At 53.6% G+C, this 25,191-nt stretch overlaps 1 protein-coding gene across 1 annotated transcript; it reads right to left on the minus strand.

Moving 5' to 3' along the window:
- Positions 1–2,541: 2,541 nt before the first annotated feature.
- LOC134201760 (uncharacterized) lies at positions 2,542–4,890 on the minus strand. The gene is made up of 4 exons (XM_062677011.1): positions 3,942–4,890; positions 3,377–3,549; positions 3,084–3,277; positions 2,542–2,626 (listed from the first exon to the last, which is right to left on the minus strand). Exons 1-4 carry the CDS (start codon positions 4,888–4,890, stop codon positions 2,542–2,544), a joined length of 1,401 nt encoding a protein of 466 aa, XP_062532995.1.
- Between the last annotated feature and the right edge of the window lie 20,301 nt (positions 4,891–25,191).

The following is a 25,191-nucleotide window of genomic DNA, read 5'->3' on the forward strand; positions in this document are numbered from 1 at the left end:
TTTCGGCCGGTACTTGCACAAGATAGCCGGAAGGGAACCGACGGCGCAGTGCCACCACTGCGCGGACCGCGACGAGGAAGATACAGCGGAACACACGCTGGCGCGTTGCTCTGGATTCGACGAGCAACGCGCCGCCCTCGTCGCGGTCATTGGAGAGGACCTCTCGCTGCCGCGCGTCGTGGCTACGATGCTCGGCAGCGACGCGTCCTGGAAGGCGATGCTCGACTTCTGCGAGTCCACCATATCGCAGAAGGAGGCGGCGGAGCGAGAGAGGGAGAGCTCTTCCCTTTCCGCACCGATCCGTCGCCGTCGAGCCGGGGGCCGGAGGCGGGAATACGCCCGTACGTCCCGGCCCCTGTAGGTGGCGGCCTCCCCCCGGTGAAGGTCAAGGGGCGACCTGAGGGGGTGAGGCCGCGCGGCGCGCTACCAGCACTCTAGCGCGCTGCCGTGGAGTGATTAGAGCGACCGGTCGACGGTGTATCGCGTCCCGACCCGGCAGGCTGGTTCTGGTCCAGCGGGGTATTCCGGGACACCAGCGGCACCGTCTGGGCGGCCCGACGGGCTGCCGTACCGAGACGGCCGACGTTTCAGAGCCTTCGATTCGCCTCGAAGGCTCCGTCGGCTGGGCGTCCTTGGGGTGAGCCGCGCCGTCTGGTTGTAGTGTTGACCGCGGTAGCCCCCCTACCTCATCCGGGTTCTGACCTCGGAGGGGATCGGACGTCGGGTGTAAGAGTGCAGGGGAGTCGTTTAGTGGGTGGGTCCTAAAATCCTTGGGCCCGCGGTCTGCTCACAACACCATGCAGATCGTTGAGTCTCACATACCCCGCGCGCCCCTTTTGCGCGGGGACCTCGTAGGAGGTTCGGCCCTCTACCCGAAAAAAAAAAAAAAAAAAAAAAAAAGGCCGCGCGAACAATGGCCGGGCTAACAAAAGCCGGGCGAACAAAGGCCGGGCAATCGAGTGGTCGATGAGCACGTCCGCACGTGACGGGTGCCTCTATCGGAATGATTGGGGTACTTAATGACGCGCGCCAAGTACGATAAAAAAATTTTTTTTTTTTTAATTTTCAACAATTTTTTTTTATATTTTTTCAACATTATGACGGTTTCTTGGTATTTTTTTGTATTTCACATCTTTTTGTAGAGAATGAAAGTTATTGAAATGAGTCTTATTTTTTTTGTAAAGTGCAAATGTTATTGAGATGAGTTTTATGAACGTGGACTTGGCGCAATTTTTTACAGTGAAACTGTTTTTGTTCGGATTTATCATAAGCCGCACACGTTTTTATATTTTCAGACGCCCTTTCACGAATCTCTTCAATGTCGACAACCTCGATCTCTACGTCACTGCACATCATCGACAAAGGCCTTTGTTTCGGCGTAAATTTTGTTTTATTAGATCTTTGATGTGGGAGTTCAAAATGAAACGGCTGCGTGGTAATGAACAGTGTTGTAATGTAAAAAATAAAAAATATACTAATATAATAAAACGAAATGTTGCCACTTTATGAACAATGATTGTAAAATAAGGCCGGTGCCAGACACGACATGCCCCCAGGCGTTGAAGGGACTGCTTCAACCAACAGCGTCAGGATCGGGCAGCGGGCAGATCTTGCTGAATGAGCGTCGCACCATTCCAGCAGCGGTTTTAATGGTAGCCACTCTGGTAACTCCATCAGTGCCAGGATGCACCTCGACGATACGACCCAATCTCCATTTTAGTGGCGGCAAATTCTCCTCCTTTATCAGCACAAGGGAGTCAAGTTTGAGTGACCCCTTGCTTGCACGCCATTTCGTTCTAATCTGAAGCTCGGATATGTATTCCTTGCACCAACGTGACCAAAATTGCTGGCGGAGCTGCTCAATAGGATGAAATCTCGTTAATGTGTTCGTGGAGCGATCTCGGAGCTCAGGCGACGGTAGCGAAACGAGTGGTCGCCCAATTAGGAAATGTCCAGGGGTGAGCGGCGTCAGATCCTCTGGACTCGAGGACAGTGGAGTGAGTGGTCTGGAATTCAGCAGTGCTTCGATCTGGACCAGTGTGGTATTTAATTCTTCGTACGTTAAATTACATTGTCCCAACACTCTAACTAAATGATATTTAGTGGACTTGACACCAGCTTCCGCAAGGCCAGCGAAGTGTGGCGAATAAGCCGGAATAAAATGAAAAAACACGCCATTACTAGCCATGGTATCAGTCAAACCATCACAACTCGCCTTGATAAATTTCGAAATTTCGTTATACGCGCCCACGAACGAGGTACCATTGTCAGAATAAATATTTGTCGGTTTTCCCCGACGCGAAATAAATCTCCGTAAAGCCAGAATAAAGGTATTGCTCGTTAAGTCACCCACTAATTCTAAATGTATCGCTTTGGTGGCGCAACATACAAAAACGGCAATGTAAACTTTTGTTACCTTACATCCACGCCCTTGCCGTGTAACGGCCTGTATAGGACCTGCATAATCGAGTGCAACGTTCTCAAACGGAAACCCCCCTCTAATTCTGGAACATTTAACACATTGACGGTAACAAAATTTAGCTAAATTACGACCTCCAATTGGCCAATAACTTTCACGGATGGAAGCGAGAAGTAGTTGAGGGCCTGCATGAAGTAACTCAACATGCTGATAATAAAATAACAATTTAGTAAACCTATGAGTGGACTGCAGAAGAATAGGATGCTTTTTATTTTCAGAAAAGTTAGAATTTTGTATGCGCCCTCCTACGCGAAGCAATTTATTTGCATCAAGAAAAACATTGAATTTAAGAAGAGGACTCTTACCAGGTAAGTTTTTATTATTAATTATTAATTTATATTCCGGAAATGACTCATCTTGTGATATTTTAATTATTAAGTTTAATGCTGAGTTTAGTTCAACAGCACTAATGGGACCGCGGACAGGCTGCTTTCTACAAACTTTAATAAATCTAAGAACATAGGCAACGACACGGTTTAGTCTCATGAAGCTTGAGAATCTGTCAAAATTGATAACATTTTCAGACGGTACTTGATTAGTATGAGAGTGCAATGACACAGAAGATTTAATTTCAGGCAGAGCATCCTTTTGCGTATGCTGATACGTGTTGCCAGGCCAGCTTGAAGGTGACTTCTTCAGGAAGGCTGGGCCAGACCACCACTGATCTAAATCAGACAAAACAGTAGCTGTAACACCACGAGAGAGATGATCAGCAGGATTTTGTGTTGTCGGGACATGTCTCCACTCGCAGCTTGCAGTTTTGTCCTGAATTTCAGCAATTCTATTGCGCACAAAGGTCTGTAATTTATTTGGCATCATTTTAAGCCAACAGAGAACAATTGTAGAGTCAGTCCAGAAGTAAGTGCGTGTAGCCTGTACTCGTAATGATGACATTACTTTCTCATAGAGTCGAGTCCCAACTAAAGCTGCACAGAGCTTGAGCCGAGGGATAGTCGTCGGCTTAAGTGGGGCTACGCGACTCTTAGCCATCAACAAGCGCACAGTTACTTCGTCCGACTGGTCGACACTTCGCACATACAGACAGGCGCCATATGCATTTTCTGAAGCATCTGTCATTACATGAAATTCAATGAATTTATGAGATTTACAGAGAACATGACGAGGAATTTTAATTTTATTCAACAGAGGGAGATCACGAATTACATCTACCTAAAGCATCTTAATTTCAGGGGATAACTGCTCATCCCATGACAATTTATGCAACCATAATTTTTGCAGTAACATTTTTAATACTATAACTACAGGTGCGAGGAGTCCTAATGGATCCAATATCTGCGAGATTAGTGAGAGCATGTCACGCTTAGTATAACAAGTATGATCTGAAAAAAATTTGGAAAATATAACAAATCAGACTGAGGATGCCATCCGAGCCCTAGAGTTTTGCTAGACTCTGTAGTGCCAACATTCAGATCAAGAGATGATTTGGAAAGATGACGTTCACTCATCAATGTGGACTTATTAGACTTCCACTTTCGCAAAACCATCTGAGCAGAGGCAAGAACGGCTGACACCTTCTGACGCAAATCCTGAACTTCAGACAGGTCATCCCCGCCAGTCAACAGATCGTCGACAAAGAAATCATGCAAGATTACCTCTGACACCCTCTCATTAGAACATTCAAGGCCGAGCTGACGAAGACATCGCGTTGCGAGGTAAGGAGCAGTAGCTGTGCCGTAAGTCACAGTGTTAAGCTCGTAGGCTTGAACAGGAGCAGCTGGATCATCGCGCCAGATGATGCGTTGTAAGTAACGATCGTCCGGATGAACTGAGATTTGGCTGTACATTTTCTCTACGTCAGCAGTGAGAACGTAAGTATGTTGCCTGAAACGTAATAATATTGATAACAAATCATCCTGAACTACAGGTCCTACCATCTGAATGTTGTTGAAACATACGCCAGAGGTAGTGGGACTGCTAGCATTGGAAACGACTCGCAACTTTGATGTAGTACTGCTTTCCCGTAGCACACCATGGTGAGGGATAAAATGAGCTTTATTATAATCTAAGATTGGACACTTGGCCATGTGACCTAAAAATTCATATTCTCGCATGAAATCCTTATACATAACATTCATAGCAGGCTTGCCCTTAAGTCTATGTTCTAGAGACTGTAAGCATCGCTTAGCTCTGGGCAAAGACTCGCCTAATATATCTGGAGACAACTTCAATGGAATCTTAACACAAAAACGACCATCTGTCAAACGAGAAGTGTGCTCCTTAAAATGTTCCTCACACTCCTGTTCCTCCTTGGAATATTCAGAATGTGGAGAAATCTCTTCTAACTGCCAAAAACAAGCTAACTGATTTTGAATGTCAATGATTGAATTAGTATCAGGATTATCAGTAGAAACTCTAGTAAAATTGCACTTGACATTCTGCGATAATGTCATTAAGCACTCACTGTTAAGAGGACCAGATACTAGCCACCCAAGCTTAGTTTCAAATAATATGGGGTGGTCATCAGCTAACTTCAATCGTTGACTTCCCAGGAGATCCCAAAACAGATCTGCACCAATGAGAACATCAACAGCAGCCGGTGAATGAAATTTAGGATCTGCTAAACAAATATTAGAAGGTAATTTGAGACTAGATAAATTTAAAGGACTACTAGGAACATAATCAGTAATAGTTGGCAAGACAAAGCATTTAAGACTAGTACTGAAGTCACTGTTTAAAGATTTAAGCCTCAAATAACAAATCTTGCTTATTGGAGCAACTGACTTACCTACCCCGGTGACAAAACTTTTAATGATATTAGCGGACAACTCTAACCGATGATACAACTTTTCAGTTATGAAAGAAGAAGTGCTGCCACTATCTAATATGGCACGAGCAATGTACTCACGATTATTGTTTCCATAAACCTTGATCAACGCAGTCGATAGGATAACATCAGCCTGATCACCACGAGGTGCAGCAGAGACACTCGCTGAGAGTGAAAGATTTGAACTCTGAGACTGTTGGCTTGACTGTTCATAAGGCTTGCCTAAGTTCACTGAACTATACTCCGTGGGTGCAGGTTTGTGTTTATGATCCGCAGAGTGAACTAGAGTGTTATGCTTCTTATGGCATACTTTGCACCCTGTCTTTTTACAGTGATCATTCCGATAGAGGCACCCGTCACGTGCGGACGTGCTCATCGACCACTCGATTGCCCGGCCTTTGTTCGCCCGGCTTTTGTTAGCCCGGCCATTGTTCGCGCGGCCTGTGTTCGTGGTACATCTGCCGACCAAGTGTTTTTTCTGGAAGTTTTTAATTGTTTTGTTTCCTTTTGTTATTTCTGTGTTCGTGGTACATCTGCCGACAAACTGTCTTCCTGGAAGTGTTTAATTGTTTTGTTTCTTTTTGTTATTTCCGTTTTGTTGTGTTTTTTTCTTTGTCCTGTAGTAATCGTGCCGCATCGCCACCTGTGTTCAATAGAACCGCTCAGGTCCGAGAAGTTGGGGCCTCGCCGCAAGGCGAGTGTTTTCTAAGACCCAGGGTAGCCCCACCTGGGCACGTAGCCATCATGGACGCTGTATTTGCGGAATTTCTCCGGCTTCGCTACCCAAAGCTCACTTCCGAGTTTCAGGCCTTCAAGGCCGATCACACCGCGAGCCCTCTCGTGGACTCCGCCGAGCTCGCCGTTCCCGCGTCGCCTATACTGGCGAGTAAAACTGCTGCGTCGTCCGCCGTGGTCACCGTTCCAGCAGCGCGATCATCCGCGGCCTCCGTCGCACCCTCCAAAACACCTACTCGTAGGTCACCTGCGCCCGCCTCCTCGTCCTCCGACTCTGACTCGGAGATGGAGGTCGACCTCGCCCCCGCCTCATCGACGGATGGATTCACCCTGGTGCAAAAGGGTAAGAAGCGTGCCGCGGAGTCTCGAGCTCCCGCGGCCGCTAAAATTAGCAAAGCCGCGAACGCGTCGCGCCCCCGCCCTCAGACTCCCGTTGCGCCTCCAGCCCGTGCCACTCCGTCGCCGCGTCCGGTGGCACAAAATAAAACCCAGACCCCTCCCCCGGTAATCCTTCAAGAGAAGGCAGCTTGGGAACGAGTTTCCCTGGCCCTTAAGGCCAAAAATATCAATTTCACGAATGCCCGTAACCTCGCGAACGGCATTCAAATTAAGGTTCGAACACCCGACGACCATAGGGCCCTCTCTTCTTACCTCCGTAAGGAGCGTATAAGTTTCCACACGTATACGCTCCAGGAGGAGCGCGAACTCCGTGCCGTTATACGTGGCATCCCTAAAGAGTTGGATGCCGAGCTCGTTAAGGCCGACCTTCTCGAACAAGGCCTACCGGTTAACTCCGTACACCGCATGCATACAGGTCGCGGAAGGGAGCCATATAATATGGTTCTCGTCGCCCTCCAGCCTACCCCCGAGGGTAAGCAAATATTCAACATCCGAACGGTCTGTAGCCTTTCCGGAATCGCAGTCGAAACCCCACACAAGAAAGGCACACCTAGCCAGTGCCATAACTGCCAATTATACGGGCATTCTTCCCGTAACTGTCACGCGTGCCCCCGATGCGTCAAGTGCTTAGGCGATCACGCCACGGCCCTATGCACTCGCGATCAAAAATCCGCGACGGACCCGCCTAGCTGCGTCCTGTGTCGAACACAGGGTCACCCCGCAAATTACCGCGGATGCCCCCGAGCCCCTAAAATAAATCGACGCGTCGCCCGCCAAAACCGCCTCCGACCTTCCGGCCCAGACATCAAAGCCTCGGCACCCTCTGTGTCGCAGGCTAAGCCAGCGTTCGTTCCGGCGCCGGTGCCCAGTGTCTCGGCCTGGGCGAAACCGCTGCCGTACACGAACACGGCTACAACTCCCTCCTCCGCGATTCGTCCCGCCCCCGCGACTCGTCCCTCTCCCGCGACTTGCCCTCCGACCGCGTCCGACAATCTCGCTTTAGCGATCGACTTCTTTCAGTCGATCAACTTTGAGCGCGTTAACGCTTTGGGCGACGCCATTCGCGCTGCCTCTACTGCACAACACTTTATCGCCGTTGTGCAAGAATACGCCGACGTATACGCGTCATTAAATACGTACGTCCTCCCCTCACTCCGCCGGTAATCAATGGCGTATATAAGTAGAGTAAAGCCCCTATCCGTAACGATAGGATTTTTTAACGCTTACGGTCTCGCGAATCAACGTGATCAGGTTTCTGACTTTTTGCGTGACCATCAAATTGATATATTTTTAGTGCAGGAGACCCTACTTAAGCCCGCGCGCCGTGACCCTAAAATCGCGAACTATAACATGGTCAGGAACGACAGGCTCTCTGCTCGTGGTGGTGGTACCGTCATTTACTATAGAAGAGCCCTGCATTGCGTTCCGCTCGATCCTCCCGCGCTCGCTAATATCGAAGCATCAGTGTGCCGAATCTCACTGACGGGACACGCGCCGATCGTTATCGCGTCCGTTTATCTTCCACCGGATAAGATCGTTCTAAGCAGTGATATCGAGGCGCTGCTCGGCATGGGGAGCTCTGTCATTCTGGCGGGCGACCTAAATTGTAAACACATCAGGTGGAACTCACACACTACAACCCCGAATGGCAGGCGGCTTGACGCGTTAGTCGATGATCTCGCCTTCGATATCGTCGCTCCGCTAACCCCGACTCACTACCCGCTAAATATCGCGCATCGCCCGGATATACTCGACATAGCGTTATTAAAAAACGTAACTCTGCGCTTACACTCGATCGAAGTAGTTTCAGAGTTAGATTCAGACCACCGTCCCGTCGTTATGAAGCTCGGTCGCGCTCCCGATTCCGTTCCCGTCACGATGACTGTGGTGGATTGGCACACGCTGGGCATCAGCCTGGCTGAATCTGATCCACCGTCGCTCCCGTTTAGCCCGGACTCTACCCCGTCTCCTCAGGATACCGCTGAAGCCATAGACATCTTAACGTCACACATCACCTCGACATTAGATAGGTCATCGAAACAAGTTGTAGCGGAGGACTTCCTTCACCGCTTCAAATTGTCCGACGATATTAGGGAACTCCTTAGAGCTAAGAACGCCTCGATACGCGCCTACGACAGGTATCCTACCGCGGAAAATCGAATTCGAATGCGTGCCCTACAACGCGACGTAAAGTCTCGCATCGCCGAAGTCCGAGATGCCAGATGGTCTGATTTCTTAGAAGGACTCGCGCCCTCTCAAAGGTCTTACTACCGCTTAGCTCGTACTCTCAAATCGGATACGGTAGTAACTATGCCCCCCCTCGTAGGCCCCTCAGGCCGACTCGCGGCGTTCGATGATGATGAAAAAGCAGAGCTGCTGGCCGATACATTGCAAACCCAGTGCACGCCCAGCACTCAATCCGTGGACCCTGTTCATGTAGAATTTGTAGACAGTGAGGTAGAACGCAGAGTCTCCTTGCCACCCTCGGACGCGTTACCACCCGTCACCCCGATGGAAGTTAAAGACTTGATCAAAGACCTACGTCCTCGCAAGGCTCCCGGTTCCGACGGTATATCCAACAGCGTTATTAAACTTCTACCCGTCCAACTCATCGTGATGTTGGCATCTATTTTCAATGCCGCTATGGCGAACTGTATCTTTCCCGCGGTGTGGAAAGAAGCGGACGTTATCGGCATACATAAACCCGGTAAACCAAAAAATCATCCGACGAGCTACCGCCCGATTAGCCTCCTCATGTCTCTAGGCAAACTGTATGAGCGTCTGCTCTACAAACGCCTCAGAGACTTCGTCTCATCCAAGGGCATTCTCATCGATGAACAATTCGGATTCCGTACAAATCACTCATGCGTTCAACAGGTGCACCGCCTCACGGAGCACATTCTTGTGGGGCTTAATCGACCAAAACCGTTATACACGGGAGCTCTCTTCTTCGACGTCGCAAAAGCGTTCGACAAAGTCTGGCACAACGGTTTGATTTTCAAACTATTCAACATGGGTGTGCCGGATAGTCTCGTGCTCATCATACGGGACTTCTTGTCGAACCGCTCTTTTCGATATCGAGTCGAGGGAACCCGCTCCTCCCCACGACCTCTCACAGCTGGAGTCCCGGAAGGCTCTGTCCTCTCACCCCTCCTATTTAGCTTATTCGTTAACGATATTCCCCGGTCGCCGCCGACCCATTTAGCTTTATTCGCCGACGACACGACTGTTTACTATTCCAGTAGAAACAAGTCCCTAATCGCGAAGAAGCTTCAGAGCGCAGCCCTAGCCCTAGGACAGTGGTTCCGAAAATGGCGCATAGACATCAACCCAGCGAAAAGTACTGCGGTGCTATTTCAGAGGGGAAGCTCCACACGGATTTCCTCCCGTATTAGGAGGAGGAATCTCACACCCCCGATTACCTCTTTAGTCAATCCATACCCTGGGCCAGGAAGGTCAAGTACCTGGGCGTTACCCTGGATGCATCGATGACATTCCGCCCGCATATAAAATCAGTCCGTGACCGTGCCGCGTTTATTCTCGGTAGACTCTACGCAATGATCTGTAAGCGGAGTAAAATGTCCCTTCGGAACAAGGTGACACTTTACAAAACTTGCATAAGGCCCGTCATGACTTACGCGAGTGTGGTGTTCGCTCACGCGGCCCGCACACACATAGACACCCTTCAATCTCTACAATCCCGCTTTTGCAGGTTAGCCGTCGGAGCTCCGTGGTTCGTGAGGAACGTTGACCTACACGACGACCTGGGCCTCGAATCTATACAGAAATACATGAAGTCAGCGTCGGAACGGTACTTCGATAAGGCTATGCGTCATGATAATCGCTTTATCGTAGCCGCCGCTGACTACTCCCCGAATCCTGATCATGCAGGAGCCAGTCACCGTCGACGCCCTAGACACGTCCTTACGGATCCCTCAGATCCAATAACCTTTGCACTAGACGCCTTCAGCTCTAGGAGCAGGCTTAGGGACCTCGGTAACCGTACTCGTCGAACTCGACAAAGAGTTCGCCGTGCAACCTAACCCATGAATCAGCTCGCTGAGTTTCTCGCCGGATCTTCTCAGCGGGTCGCGATTCCGATCCGGTAGTAGATTCATTCGCGAAGCAGCTACTGTTGAGTTGTTAGGTCTCCTTTGGAGGCGCTCGGGTAGCTGTTAGCAAATCCCACCCCTCCTGGCTAAGCCTTTGCTCGCCCACCTGTCCTGGTGAAACTGGAAAGGCCTCCGGGCCACCAGTAATCCTTCAATCATAAAAAAAAAAAAAAAACTACAGTGATTGGCATAATGACCTGCACTGAAACAGTTAAAACAAATCTTAAAACTGGGTAATAATAATAAACGTTCATTAGTGCTTAATGCTAGAAATTGAGGACAAACATTTAACCGGTGTTCACCGTTACACTTAGGTCAAAGCTTGCCTAGTCCGGGAACATTGTTGTTCCTCTGACCGATATGGTCAGACATGGACACTAAAGTTTTAATTTTAGAATTAGATTTAGGAGCTGTATTCATATTATTATGAACTGTAGATGAAGACATTTCAAGAGTCTCATTTAAATCAGCCCTAATTTTAATAAAATTGAGAAATTGGTCAAAAGTTATTTGAGATCCTTTGTCTAACTGACCTTTATGTTCTTCCCATTCACGATAAGTCTTAGAATCTAACTTATGAGTCATAATGTGGATGAGTAGAGTATCCCAATGTTTAGTTGGTTCTCCAAGGGAATCTAAAGCACGTAAGTTTTTATTCATTTGGTCTATGAGGCGCTTTAAACTAAATGATGATTCCCTACCTATTGGTTGAATATTAAATAAAGCAGATACATGATTTTGAATCAATAATCTCTTATTGTTAAACCGATCACAGAGAATGTTCCATGCAACTTTATAATTAGCCGCTGAAAACTCAATGGATTGTATGACTAATGCAGCGGTACCCTCCAATGAAGATCTGAGATAGTGAAACTTATTTATACTATCAATTTCTTCATTTGAATGAATAAGACTAGTGAATGTATCGTGAAATTCTAACCAGTTATTATAGGAGCCACTAAACCTTGGTAACTGAATTGTAGGTAATTTAACAAACTTATGTGTTGAAGAGTTAGAACAAACATCATCATCATCAGACCCTTCTGACTTTTTAGCAATAGATAGGATACTCTGAGCTTTACCGAGACATTTGTAATAAATAGATTCAAATTCTAACTTTTCTTGCAGCTTACTTTCTGTTCGATTCGAACCCAGCGACCTCGTGGCAGCCTAGGGCTACGGAAACCAGCACGAGGTGCGCGTCGAACATGTGCCGCGATTCGCGGCGCCGTATGTACTATTTTAACAAAATATCATGCAATCACTCACCGGAACCGATGCCTTCGTCTTCTCACGCCGTATCACTTAGGGAGAAGGGTATAGGGCAGGAATGAATAAGGATTAGCGATGATACACAACTTTAGCGTAGACCGTCAATATACAGGTACCGTCCCGTTCGAGAAGCAAGACAAAGTGACAGATGTCAAATCGCGACGGCACCGTCAAATCGCGACCCGTGTTGCCGTGGTAAGAATTCAAAAACTAACGGATTGGTTTCGAACAGTCACCCGCCCGGACAGGTCCCCTACCTGTCCCTAATCAACTGGCAGCCGGGACAACGTTGTGACCGCTCGTTTGAGAACCGAGTCCCCGACCAGAACCTCTGCAGACCGAGGGGTCCCATCCTTACCGGGAAACAGATTAACAATGCGCCCCCTTTTTTTTTTTTTTTTTTTTTTCTCGGGCCGGGGGCCGAACCTCCTACGAGGTCCCCGCGCCTAGGGGGCGCGCGGGGTATGTGAGACTCAACGATCTGCAGGTGTTGAGAGCAGATCGCGGGCCCAAGGATTTTAGGGCCCACCCACTAAACGACTCCCCTGCACTCTTACACCCGACGTCCGATCTCCGTCCGGGGTCAGAACCCGTTCAGAGTAGGGGGGTTCCCGCGGTCAACACTACAACCAGACACGCGGCGCCACCCCGAGGACGCCCGACCGACGGGTCGTCGAGGCGATAGTCGACGACCAACGACGTCAGTCTCCGCGGTACGGCGGCCCTACCAGGCCGCCCGGGCGGTGCCGCTGGTGTTCCGGGATACCCCGCTGGGCCAGAACCAGCCTGCCGGGTCGGAACGCGATACACCGCCGACCGGGTTGCTCTTCAACAGTATGTTCGGCGACGACAGCGACGACGAAAATGCGGACCGCATCGCAGTCCGCAGCCGCCGATGCGCCGTCCCGTCCTCCTGGTGCCAGCGCGCTAGAGTGACGGTAGCGTGCGGCGCAGCCTCAACCCCCTTAGGTCGCCCCGTGACCATCACCGGGAGGAGACTGCCTCCTCATAGGGGCTGGAGCTGGACAAACGCCCTCCTCCGACCCCCGGCCCGACGGCGGCGGCACGGCGCCGAGAGGGAAGAAGAGCTCTCCCTCTCCCGTTCCGCCGCCTCCTTCTGCGAGATGGTGGACTCGCAGAAGTCGAGCATCGCCTGCCAGGACTCGTCGCTGCCGAGCATCGTAGCCACGACGGTTGGAAGCGACAAGTCCGGTCCTATTTTTGCAACGAGGACGCGGCGCTGCTCCGCGAAAGCGGGGCAGTACGCGAGCGTGTGCTCCGCCGTGTCCTCGTTGCAGCCACTGCAGTGGTGGCACTTCGGCGTCGGCTCCCTCCGGGCGACGAGGTGCAGGTAGCGACCGAAACAGCCGTGTCCCGTGAGCACCTGCGTCGCTCGGAAGGTGAGACGTCCTCGGTCGCGATTCACCCAGTCCGAGAGGACCGGGCGGATCGCCTCGACGGTCCGTCGCCCATAGGCGGGGTCCGCCAGGCGGCGAGACCACGCCTCGAGCACGGCACGCCGAGATTGAAGCTTCCGCGCTCGAACTTCCACCGCGCCAGGACGCGGCTCCCCCCTGGAGCGGAGATCGCATCGCCACGCGTAATCCGCAGCGAGCGCCTCCGCTTCCAGGTCCCAGGGAGGCGTCCCAGCTAGCACGCACGCCGCCTCGAACGAGACGGTGCGGTATCCACGAACCGCCCTGACCGCAATCGCGCGCTGCGGACGTCGCAACGCCGCAACGTTGTCGCGGGTCAGGGCGTGGCACCACACGGGAGCCCCGTACAGTGCCATCGACCGCACCACCCCCGTGTAGAGGCGGCGCACCACCACGTCAGGCCCCCCGACGTTCGGCAACAGCCGACTCAGCGAGCCGGCGGCCGCCATCAATCGGGGACCTAATCTCTCAAAGTGAGTGCGGAAGCTCCAACGACCGTCCAGTACGAGACCGAGGTACCGTAATCCGGTCGCCTCGATCTCGACGCGAACGCCTCCGATCACAAGGTGGGCCCCCTGAGGCGGCGCTCTACGGGCCCCGTGAAACAACAGGGCCTGGGATTTATCGAGCGCCACCTCCAGACCCAGCCTTCGGATCCTGCCGATGACGAAGGCCACCCCCGCGCAGGAAAGACGGGCAGACTCTCGCAAGTCCCTCCCCCGGGCCACGACCAAAGTGTCGTCCGCGTAACAAACTACGCTCAGACCCGGAAGAGGAGCACTTAGGGCGCTACGCAGGACCCAGTCGTAGCCGATGTTCCACAAGAGAGGGCCAAGGACCGACCCCTGTGGAACACCGCGTTGGACGGGGAAGCGGAGCACCGCCCCACCGTGCCCGGTGCACACGACCGACCTGTCCTCGAGGTAGGACCCGATCAGCCGACGGAGATACGCAGGGGCGCCGTGATACTCCAGCGCCCCTGCGATCACCGACCAGGGCAAGGTGTTGAACGCGTTGGCGATGTCAAGGGACACCGCCAGTGCAACCCCGCCCCGGCCGACAGCCTCATCAGAGAGGGCACGCACGCGCATCACCGCGTCGATGGTCGAGCGGCCCTCCCTGAATCCGAACTGCTCCGCTGACAGATCGGGACCCACCCCCGTCAGATGCTGGACGATGCGGGCGGCCACCACCCGCTCGAGCAATTTTCCCGCCTCGTCCAGCAGCACGATGGGACGATATCCCGCAGGTGAGTCCGCGGGGCGTCCCTCCTTCCTTAGCAGAACAAGTCTGCCCGTCTTCCACTGCTTCGGAAACCGTCCCGACTCGAGGCAGGCTTCATAGAGCCGCACGAGTCGGTCCCCAAGGGCACCGAAGGCCAAATCCCAGACCCGGCCGTGAACACCGTCAGGGCCGGGGGCCGCGTCCTTCCTCCGCATCCTCGACACGGCCGCACGAATCTCCTCCTCCGAGATGCTCGGAGGGACCACCTCAGCAGGGGCATCACCGCTCACGCTACTGCGTGGTGGCGCGCCCATGGAAGGGGGCTCGAAGCCCCTCTCCATCCGCGGGAACAGCCCGGAGACAATTTCCCGCAGCTGCTGAGGCTGGAGACGTTCCGTCACCGGGAGCGCCCACGGCCGCAATTTCTTGCGGACCGTTTGGTACAGGCGCCCCCAAGGATCTTGGTCAAGCGTCTCCAGGAGCGTCTTCATGCTCTGAGACTTGGCCTCGCCGATGGCCCGCCGCAGTGCCTCCTGCTTCTGACGGCAGTCGGCATGCAGGCGGGTCGCCACCTCCGCGAAGTCCGCATTGCGAAGGCGGCGACGGCGGTGGCGGGCGCTTCGGCGGCGCGCCCGCACGCACTCCTCTCGGAGGAGCGCGATCTCGGGCGTCCACCAATACGCACCGCCACGCGGAGCGCGACCGCTGACCCGGGGCATCGCAGCATCGCAGACGCGACGCATCGTACCCCGGAACCATTCGGCCTCCAACTCCACGTCCACTAGACGCGCGGGCATCGGCGCCCACGCGGCCACTGTGGCCGCCTCCACCGCAAGCACCTTGTTCAGGCGCTTCAGTGCCCATCGCGGGAATGATCGGAGAGCACTACGCGGGAGCTCCTCCTCACCGCGGGCGTCTTCGTCCGGCGCGTTCAACAAGGTGGAAACGGAGAGCTCAAATCGGACGAACCGATGGTCCGAGAGCGTCTCCGCCCCCTCGAGAACACGCCAGCCACGGACACGGCGTGCGGCGGACGGAGACGCGAACGACACGTCCACGTGTGATTCCCCGTTCCACCGCACGCAGGTCGCGACCGAACCTCTGTTCAGAAGACAGAGGCCGGTCGCGAAAGCCCACTCCGACAGGAACTCGCCGCGCGAGTCCGTGCGGGGAGAACCCCACGCCGTACATTTAGCGTTGAGGTCCCCCGCCAGTATCACCGGGCGAGACTCGAAGCGATGAACCAACGCCTCGAGCCCGCCCAGGAACCGCTCGAACTCAGCGAGACTCCTGTTCGGAGAGAAGTACACCCCGATCACGACGGTTTCGTTGACCCTAACGACGACGTACACGGATCCCCTGGCCACCTTCCAAGGGGGGGTAACGCCGCAGACTGTCGCATCACGATCGCCACGGAGCCATCAACATCTCCGGCCCAGGAATCCTCCCGGTCGGGAGGTACGAAGTATGGCTCCGCAACGATCGCGATGTCGATGAACCACTCCGCCATGGTGTGGACGAGGAGATCCTGCGCCCTGGCGGAGTGGTTCACGTTCGCTTGAAGGAAGCGATGGACGTGATCCATTATTGAGGTGTCACGTCCATCGCTCCCTCGTCTTCCGTCCCGCCTTGCGGCCCGACGGCCGCGGCAGGAACTGACCGGCCGGCTGTATCACAGGCAGCCGGCCCTTCCTCTATATTTTTCTTCTTTTTTCCGCCACGCCTCCTCTTTGTGGAGGAGGGTGCGGAAAGACAGGACGGGCCCCCGGCCCGATGATCGGCCCGCCGCTTCGCCGCGTCGCATAGCACGCAGTGCGGTGCGGCGGCTGTGCAGGAGCCCGCCTTGTGACCGGGCTGGCCGCAGCGGAAACAAAGACCGCTGCGGTCCACAGCCGACGGGCACCTGGCGAGGCCGTGCCCGGTGCCGAAACACCGGAGGCATCGCCAGGGGCGGGCCTTCTGTAGCTGCACGTGGGCTATCACCCAGCCTACGCGTAGCCTCCCTGGTGAGTCGGCGGGCCGACCTTGTGGAGGCGTAGCCAGGAGTGTGGCTGCCTGCATAGGGCAACGCGCCCACACAGTGAAGGCTCCAGAGTAAGAGCTTCGCAGCTCTCCTACCTTCACCTGCGTAAGGGCGCAATTGCCCTGCGATGCAATGGCGGCGGCCACTTCCTCCTTAGTGGCGCATTCATCCAGGCCCGTCACTTTGACTTCCGCCATCTTGACGGGCCTGTCAATACGCACCACTTCTGGGTCCGGCAGGATTTCGCGGAGCCGGGCTGCTAGCTTGTCAGCGACCGCGTTGGTATTGGCAGCAGGACACTCCAGCAGCCGGGCTCCGTTGGCGGTGTGCCGGACTCGGAGGCCACCCTCCACGCCTATGGCATCCACGTCGACGTTAGCGCGCGCCCGGGCCATCACCTCCCCATAGGTGAGGCCATTTTCTTTGGCAGCCGGCAGCAGCTTCAATACGACAGCTGCCGACCGCGGTGCGCGCGGTTTTCTTGCCTTGCCCTTTCTCTTTCCCTCAGTCGCTGCTCGACCCACCACCTGGGGAGCGTTGACCGTCGGGACGGGACGGGGGCTAGGCACGTCCTGCGCCTTCTTTCGACCTCGCTTCACTACCGTCGTCCATGCTGCGTCCATGTTGGATGAGGCAGGAGGTAGTGGACGGGCCTGTGGGCGTTGCGTCGGCTGGGCGGCATTCACACACCCCTTTGGATTTTTGCGGCTTCTACCAGGCCCAGCCTTCGCAGGCTGGGGCGGGGCAGAAGCAGCAGCCTGGGGCCTCGTGGGCTGAACCGGCGTTCGCCGTCCAAAGGGCTTGTTCGACGCGGCCATTTTGGTCGACGCGCGTGCCGAAGGTGCCACACCCACCCTGGTACTTGCAGCCCTTGTGGGTGCCAGTGCAGCTAAGGCATCGCACGGTGACGGCGCAGACGCCTGGCGCTCGTGCGCCAACGGAGGCCTCGCGCGTTCAACCTTGGAAGCGCGGGCCTCGAGGATCGCAATTCGTTTCTTCAGATCCTCTATTTCTTTGTCCTTCTCGCTTTCCGGGGACGGGGGCGGCGGAGAGGCCAATCTACCCTGCTGTCCCAAGAAGCCGTCAAGGGCTGCACGCAGTTCGGCCATCTCCTCCCGCACCCGCACGCCCTCCGCTCGAAGCTCTGAATTTTCTGTCAGCAGTCGTTCCAATTGCGACCGCAGACAGGTAACTTCCTCCGTGCTAGTGCGCTGTAGAAATCCGTCCAATAGCTTCTCCACGGCGGCGGCCACGCACTTCAGTGCCCGCACGTATGTGCCCTTCAAGGAGCCTGATTTGGCCGCCACCATGGAAACAATTTCCAACGAAATTTCGAATGCCTTCCGCGGGTCCGTTGAATCCACTTCTGTGAGGGAGCGGGTCAGTCGCTCAACCTCACCTTCCCTCACTAGACCAGCTGCTTTACGGCAGAAGGCCCCGGTCCGCACCGAGGTGGTGACGGCCGGTTCTCCGTAGGTCACCGTAAGGTCTTCTCGATCGCGTTCTTTGGCAGATGACGCTGTAGCGTCCGCTGAACAATCCTCAACTGCCAAAAATTTAGCAGGCGCGGGCTCAATCTCCGAGGAGTCGGAAGGAGCGGGAGCCGCTGGTCGTTTGACCGTCTTCCGCTTCCTCCGAGTCCTCGGATCAGCCTGATTCCGGCTCACAAATCGTCCGGTACTGTCCCGAGCAAACACTGGTGACTCTCGACCACTCGAAACGCAGCCCCTTGCAGAGCTTCGCGCTGAGCGCAGTGAGAGCGCACTGTCGCAGCGTTCGGGGTGCACGAATGGGACCCTCTCCCTTTCGCGGCTCGTGCTACCGCCCTCTTCTTCGTGGCAGTTGTTGCCCCCCCCAGAATACGAGGGGCAGCGTGCCTCTGATTGCTCAGAGGCACGGAGGGATTCTCCTCCCGCCAAGCGGGAGGTACCCTCCTGGGGTACTATCTCTTGACAACTGTCCATTTCATATTTTTCCTTTATTATTTAACCAGGGGTGAGGTCCCCTGGGATCGGGTGATGCCCTTGGGACTGGACTCCCTCCAGCCATTCATCCCCTCACCGGGCATCAGAGCTTGGGATTGGGGTATTTTTTATAGAGGTTTGCGTCCTCGCGGCCCCGTGCCTTGGGGCAGCGGCCACCGTCCCCCACATAGTGGGGATTACGGGTTGGCCGGCAGTCTACCGAGTGCACAGGGCAACTCAGCAGACAGCCGCCCGACGCTCGATACGAGCTACCACGGAGCCACGCCGGTGAACCGGTACCCCCCATATCTGAGGGGCGCTCCCCTGTAGCCGAAGCCGGGGACATGGCAACCAGCGGCCAGCAGTCGCAGAAATGCAACGCCGGCTCACTTCCACGACAACGGGGCACAGGGTGCCACCGCTCACGGCATGCCGGCAAACCGGTGCCATCGGAAGCTGCACTCTCCAGAAGGAGCACTCTTCACTTAGTGAAGAGTGTGGAGGGCGCCGATCTTCCGCTCCTCCTAGTGCTGATTTGGTCCGCGTCATCCGATCTCTTTCGTTGCAAAGCCTAACTAAACTATCCTAATCCTAAACCTTAACCTAATCCTAAACCTAGGACCTTAACCTACATCTAAACCTAATCCTAAGCCTAGGACCTAAACCTAAGAATCCTTGCAACGAAAAAGATCGGACGATACCTCTGGGAATGTCGCCCAGAGGATCCCGTGATCCGCCACCTACGGACGCGCCTGGTGGAAGTCCAGCATCTCCCTCGCAGACGAGACCCGCAGCACGCAATGATTGCGTGCTGCGGGTCCCGTCCAGATCCCGGGAACAATGCGCCCCCTACGCCAACGCAGTGGCGGCAGGTTAGCATCCTTAACCAACACAAGGTCACCGACGTGAGGGGGACTGGTTCTATCCGTCCACTTAAAGCGCTGCTGGAGCAGATGTAAATACTCAAGGGACCAACGTTTCCAAAAATCTTGGGACATCTGCTGCAACATCTGGTATCGCCTCAACCGTCCAGGCTTGATATCCGAGAGGGGATACTCCGGCAACGCATTGAGTGGCTGTCCTATCAAGAAACGGCCTGGAGTTAACGACTCCAAGTCATTCGGGTCTGAACTGAGCGGGCACAACGGCCGTGAATTAAGTACCGCTTCAATTTTACAAAATACCGTGGTTAACTCCTCAAAGGTGAGCGAGGTTTGCCCTATCACGCGCATCAAGTGAGTCTTAGCCGATTTTACTACTGCCTCGAAAATTCCACCCCAGTGGGGGCATCCTGGATGACTGAAGGTCCACCGAATACCGCGACGAGAGAGGGCCGTTTCAATATCCACCTGGTTATTGTTCAAGAAATTTACTACATCCCGCAAGTAACGGTCCGCACCTACAAAATTCGTTCCGTTATCGGAGCGTATCAATTCGGGTAAGCCTCGACGGGACACAAATCTATCCAAGCTCGCAATAAAGGCTTCAGTTGTAAGGTCGGCAACAACTTCAAGATGTACAGCTTTGGTTGAAAGGCAGACAAAGACGCACAGATAAGCCTTAATTAACCTTACATTCCGCAAACGTGAAGCCTTGATCATGAAAGGCCCAGCGAAGTCCGTACCAACTCCAGAAAACGGCCTCATCTTCTTCACTCTGTCTGGAGGCAGATCTCCCATCTGAGGCTGCATCGTAGACGCCTTAAGCCGATAACAGGGTAAACACCGGAAAAGGACGCTCCGAACCGTACGACGCCCCGACAGAATCCAAAATTCCCTCTGGAGGGATGCCAACAGCGCATTGCAACCGGAATGCGAATTTGCGATGTGGCGATCCATCACCAACAGGTGAACTAACTGGCTCTTCTTGGGCAGTAAAAGAGGATGGCGCGCCGAATAAGGTAAATTGGAGTTACTTAATCTACCCCTACTCGAATCAACCCCTGGCCGTCTACAAAGGGGCTAAGACGAGCGATAGCTCCACGAAGCTTAGGGCGCTCAGTCCTTAGCGCCTTCAATTCTGAATGAAAGCTGGTGGCTTGCACAACTTCAATTAATTTCAGCAGCGCCTTTTTCCGCTCGATGGGACACACAACAGGTGTCATATTGCGTTGAGACACCGACAAACGACAATTCCGAATAAACTTCAAAATCCAGGCGGTAACCTTAACCAGCTTGTCCAATGAGCTATAACGGTTGATGAGCAGATCCAAATCCAACCCCTGAATCACTCCTCGATCCTCGAACTGCGCCGGTGCAGCCACGAGACCTGGAGGAACTTCTATGCGAGAGGGAGGCCACTGAGAAGCCTTCTTGGTGAGCCACTGGGGACCCCACCATAACTGATGATCAACTATTTCCGATGCTAAGCATCCCCGAGAAGCGCAGTCCGCCGGATTGAGCTCACCAGGCACGTGTCTCCATGTTAGAGGGACCTCAGAACCTTGAATCTGGGAGACACGGTTGGCCACGAAAACTTCAAGTGTATGAACCGAAGCCTTCAACCAGCACAACACTATCTGGCTGTCTGTCCAAGCATAGACAGTGTTTTCTAAATCAATAACCGACCGTAAACTAGTAGCTGTATGGTTTAACAACCTAGTCAACAGAGCGGCACCAGACAACTCGAGCTTCGGAATCGTCATGCGTGTCCGAAGCGGAGCGACCTTACTCTTAACTAACACCAACCGTATATCAACCCTTCCAGTTGAAGAAACCGTTCGCAAGTATACCGCAGCTGCGAATCCGCGTTCCGAGGCATCCGAAAACCCGTGGAGAGACGCCTTGTATTTGCCCGCAGGAACCAGCTTCCGAGGTATTGACACGTGGTTAATATCAGGAAGAGACGAGAAAAAGTTCAACCAATCCTTCAATAGGTCACCAGCAATCCCCTCGTCCCATGACAGGTTAGCAGACCACAGTCGCTGCATGAAGCACTTTAAGAGAAAAGTGACAGGAGCGATCCAACCGTTTGGATCGAAGGTTCGAGCAATTGTGGAAAGCACCGTTCGCTTAGACCATACCTTTGGATTTTCCAACTCCACCCGATAGGTAAATTCGTCTTGAATCGGACGATATTGAATCCCTAGGACCGACAGCATGTTAGGGTTATCGACATTCTCGAAAAGATGGGGATCCTGTTGAAACTCCGTTGGCAAACCAGTCAACAACTCAGGACAGTTAGACAGCCATTTTCTCAACTCGTACCCGCCCCTGCTCAAAAGGCGGATCAGTTCATCCTTGCGTGATAAGGCCTCTTCGACACTGTCGGCGCCCGTACATACGTCATCGACATATAGGTCCCGTTCCAAAATGTCCGCAGCACGAGGGTAGTGCAACCGTTCCCTCACTGCCAGCTCCCGCAAAGAACGAACCGCCAAATATGGACTCGACCGCAACCCGTAAGTGTTCGTGTTCAGTTCATAAATTGTTATGGGCTCATCTGAGCTTTCACGCCAGAAAATGAGTTGATACCGCCTATCTTCCGGATGAATCACCGTTTGCCTGAACATCATACGGATGTCTGCCACGAAAACGATTTGGTGCCTGCGGAAGCTCGTCAGTATGTCTGAAATGTCCCGGTTCAGCTTTGGACCCGAATGGAGACACTGATTTAACGAGACGCCGGAGGAGGTCGTGACCGAACCGTCAAACACGACCCTAATTTTACCGTTAGGAGTTTTCAAAACCGCATGATGAGGCAGGAAACAGTGCTCCGTAGCACTCCAATCTACCTTGGAAACCGACATGTGACCTAAGGATTCATACTCCCGCATAAACTCTACATATTTCTGCCGGAACACCGCGTCGTGCCTCATGCGTCTCTCCATTGACAAAAGTCTAGTCTCTGCTGCCTTCCTCGAACTGCCTAGCAGTGGGCGATTCGCCCGAAAAGGAAGTCTTAACAAGAACCGGCCCGAATAGAGACGACCCGTATTATTCTGGTAAAACAGCTCACATTCCTCCTCATCCGGGTTAACTCGATAAGCTGTAGGAGGTTCTTCTAGTTCCCAAAACCGTTGGACTACTTCCGAAAGTGTAGACCCGACCAGAAAATTGTCCGATTTCCTCGCAGCGACCGGCCGGAACGCAGGACCCAACAATACATGCCCTAATTTTGTGTCCATTGCAACCAAACCCTCCGCATGAAGAACGCGCTTCCCAGTCAGGAGCAGCTTCCCTAGTACATCCGCCCCAAGTAGTACGTCTACTGGCCCCGGTGTGTCAAACTTGGGGTCCGCTAGCCGTTAGTCTGAAGTCAATGACCGTATGTAACTGTTTACCTTCACCGGAGGGTGACGACCTATCACCTCAGGCATCACCAAAGCTGAGACTCTAAACTGTAAGCGAGGGTTAGGATTCGATGAGAAAATAAATGAAGTGTGACCGATCACGTCCGAAATTCTAACATTGCCCACTCCACGAATAGAATAAGAAGACTTGTAAATAGGATTGCCCAACCGTACTGCAAGGTTGCTCGACATAATACTGCCCTGTGCGCCGGAATCCAATAGAGCTCGAGCAAACACAGTGTTGCCATCCGAATCCAACACCCGAACAGAAGCGGTAGGAAGTAAAACAGCTTCTGGGGCTGGGGCAACACTGCAGTGAGCGGCAATTTCCTAGCGGGGACCCGGGCCCCCGCTATCCCGGTCGGCGCGCGACGGAAGGTCGTAGCGTGCCAGCGGATCCCACGCTCCCACATAAGGCCCTCGTTTCCCGTCCCGCCTCATATACCTTCGCGTACGATGGCCAAACGGGCCAAACACTGGAGGGAGTCGCTCCAGCGTCGGCCGCTCCCTCAGCGGAGGGGAAAACCGTACTTCTGAGGGAGGGGGAGACGAGTGAGCAGGGCTACTCGATCCAGCAGGCGAACACGGCCCCGCACGGGGGGACAACGTGGCCACCCCGGCGTAGCTAGTGGGCATCCGCTGGCACCCGCCCGCAGTACCTAACCCGGCGCCTCCCTGCGAAGCCTCTTTCCGAGGGTCCACGACGCCGAATTGGCGAGGGCTACGACCGGTGCGCTCACCGGTCGGCGAGGCTGGATGACTGCGTCCGGATGACCTCGGAGTGGCGGCAGACTCCAGACACAGGATGGCATGGTGCCGACCGTCGCAATTAGGGCACAATTGTGGCTGTGTACAGACGCTCGCCGTGTGCGGCCCAAAACAAAAAAAGCACCATCGCCGCTGGGCAATGATGTTGCGTCTACCCCTGATGCGCGTCGACCGGAACCTCGGACAGGCGGCTACGTCGTGCCCGCTCTCATGACAGAAGGCACACCGTGGGCCTCCCACCGCTGCCATGAGCGCAGTCAGTCGTTGAGACGGCCCCCTCTTATCCCCTCCCCCTCCCCTCTGAGCAACCGAAACGGCGTGGCCGGAAGCCGGCACACGCGACCCAGAGGAGGAGGGTGGTGGCATAATCTCGTGTCGGCGACTTTCGGCTTCTAAAAACGCCAGCAGACTGGCCAGGGTAGGCAGTTCGTCCCTACCTGCGTTGTCCTGCTGCTCGAATCGAGTGAGCACCTCAACCGGCAGCCTACCTGCAACAATATAAAAGAGCAGATATTACCATTGGTCTACTGGTAGACCCAAATTACCCAAGGCCTTAGTGGCCACCGTAACTGGATTCAGTACCTCGGCTCTGATATCGGAAGCCCGAGAAAGTTTGGGTATCGCAAACAGCCTGGCCAGCTGAGCGTCTACCAACCGTCGTTGATTTTGATATCGGTCGAACAGGATCTGGCGTGCGACCGCATAATTGTCGTTGGTGATAGGCAAGTGTGCCACCAATTCACCAGGTTCACCTCGCAGCGCACCCCGAAACTGAGCCATCTTATAAGAGGCAGTCAAGTCCGACCGACCATGGACCAGGCTGTCAAACAAATTGATAAAGCCGACCCACTCGTTCAGATCACCGTGGAAGATCGGCAGGTCGATGGAGGGGAGGCGTGATATGACGCCTGACGAAGTTCCCGAACCTCCATTACCACCGGATGACGACTGCTTCTTAACATCGGCCACCCGTTGCAGAATGGCATCAGCGTACTCCTGACACTGGTCCACGTCAAGACCGATGGCATGGATCACCTCCTTCTCCACTTCGGACCCCAAAGCAACGAGGTCAGACAACCGATCGTACACTACCTCCAACCGTTCGTGCACCTGAGACGCCCTATCGAGCAATGCCGCATCCCTATCTGTTCTGTCAACCAAAGCATGAGCTGATGCGAACCATCGGAGCTCACTAGTCACCTTCCCGCGAATGTAGGACACCGACATGTTACTTGCAGTTTACAACCAGACCAAAAAACAATTCAAAAAAAAAAAAAAAATTCAAAAAAAAAAAAAAAAATTAAAATTCAAATAACAAAAAAAAATAACAAAGGAATTATTTAAAGGAGTGTACGAGTGAGCCCACCAAAATATTCCTACTCCTAAGTATTTAGGTAACCTAGACCTCACCACTGTACCAAGGACACCCCAACAAATAAGAACAAACTTAAAATTAAAAGTTATAAGATAGAAAATTGCTGATACCAGGTTTTGAGTTGCAAACTAAACTCAAGCACACCTGGCCTCTAGACTATAACTAGAAGCTAGTCACCAAGCAGGACCCAATCAACAATTTACTATCACAAAGTATTCACACCGTTCAACGGGTAAGTCAAATAACAAAATTAAAATTAAAAATTAATTATATGATAGCAAATTGCTGATAAAAATTTGTGAATTAATTTTCAAACACTGATGGCCTC

The sequence above is a fragment of the Bombyx mori genome, chromosome W (assembly GCF_030269925.1).
Source record: "Bombyx mori chromosome W, ASM3026992v2".
Lineage (NCBI taxonomy): Eukaryota > Metazoa > Arthropoda > Insecta > Lepidoptera > Bombycidae > Bombyx > Bombyx mori.

Excerpts from the sequence above, each read along its gene's own strand:
- LOC134201760 (XM_062677011.1), bottom strand. The coding sequence starts at position 4,890 with ATGACATTATCGCAGAATGTCAAGTGCAATTTTACTAGAGTTTCTACT. Across the intron at positions 3,278-3,376 it reads GGACTCGACTCTATGAGAAA|ACCTTTGTGCGCAATAGAAT; the intron begins GTAATGTCATCA and ends AATAAATTACAG. Across the intron at positions 2,627-3,083 it reads TCAAGCTGGCCTGGCAACAC|CATGTTGAGTTACTTCATGC; the intron begins GTATCAGCATAC and ends TTTTATTATCAG.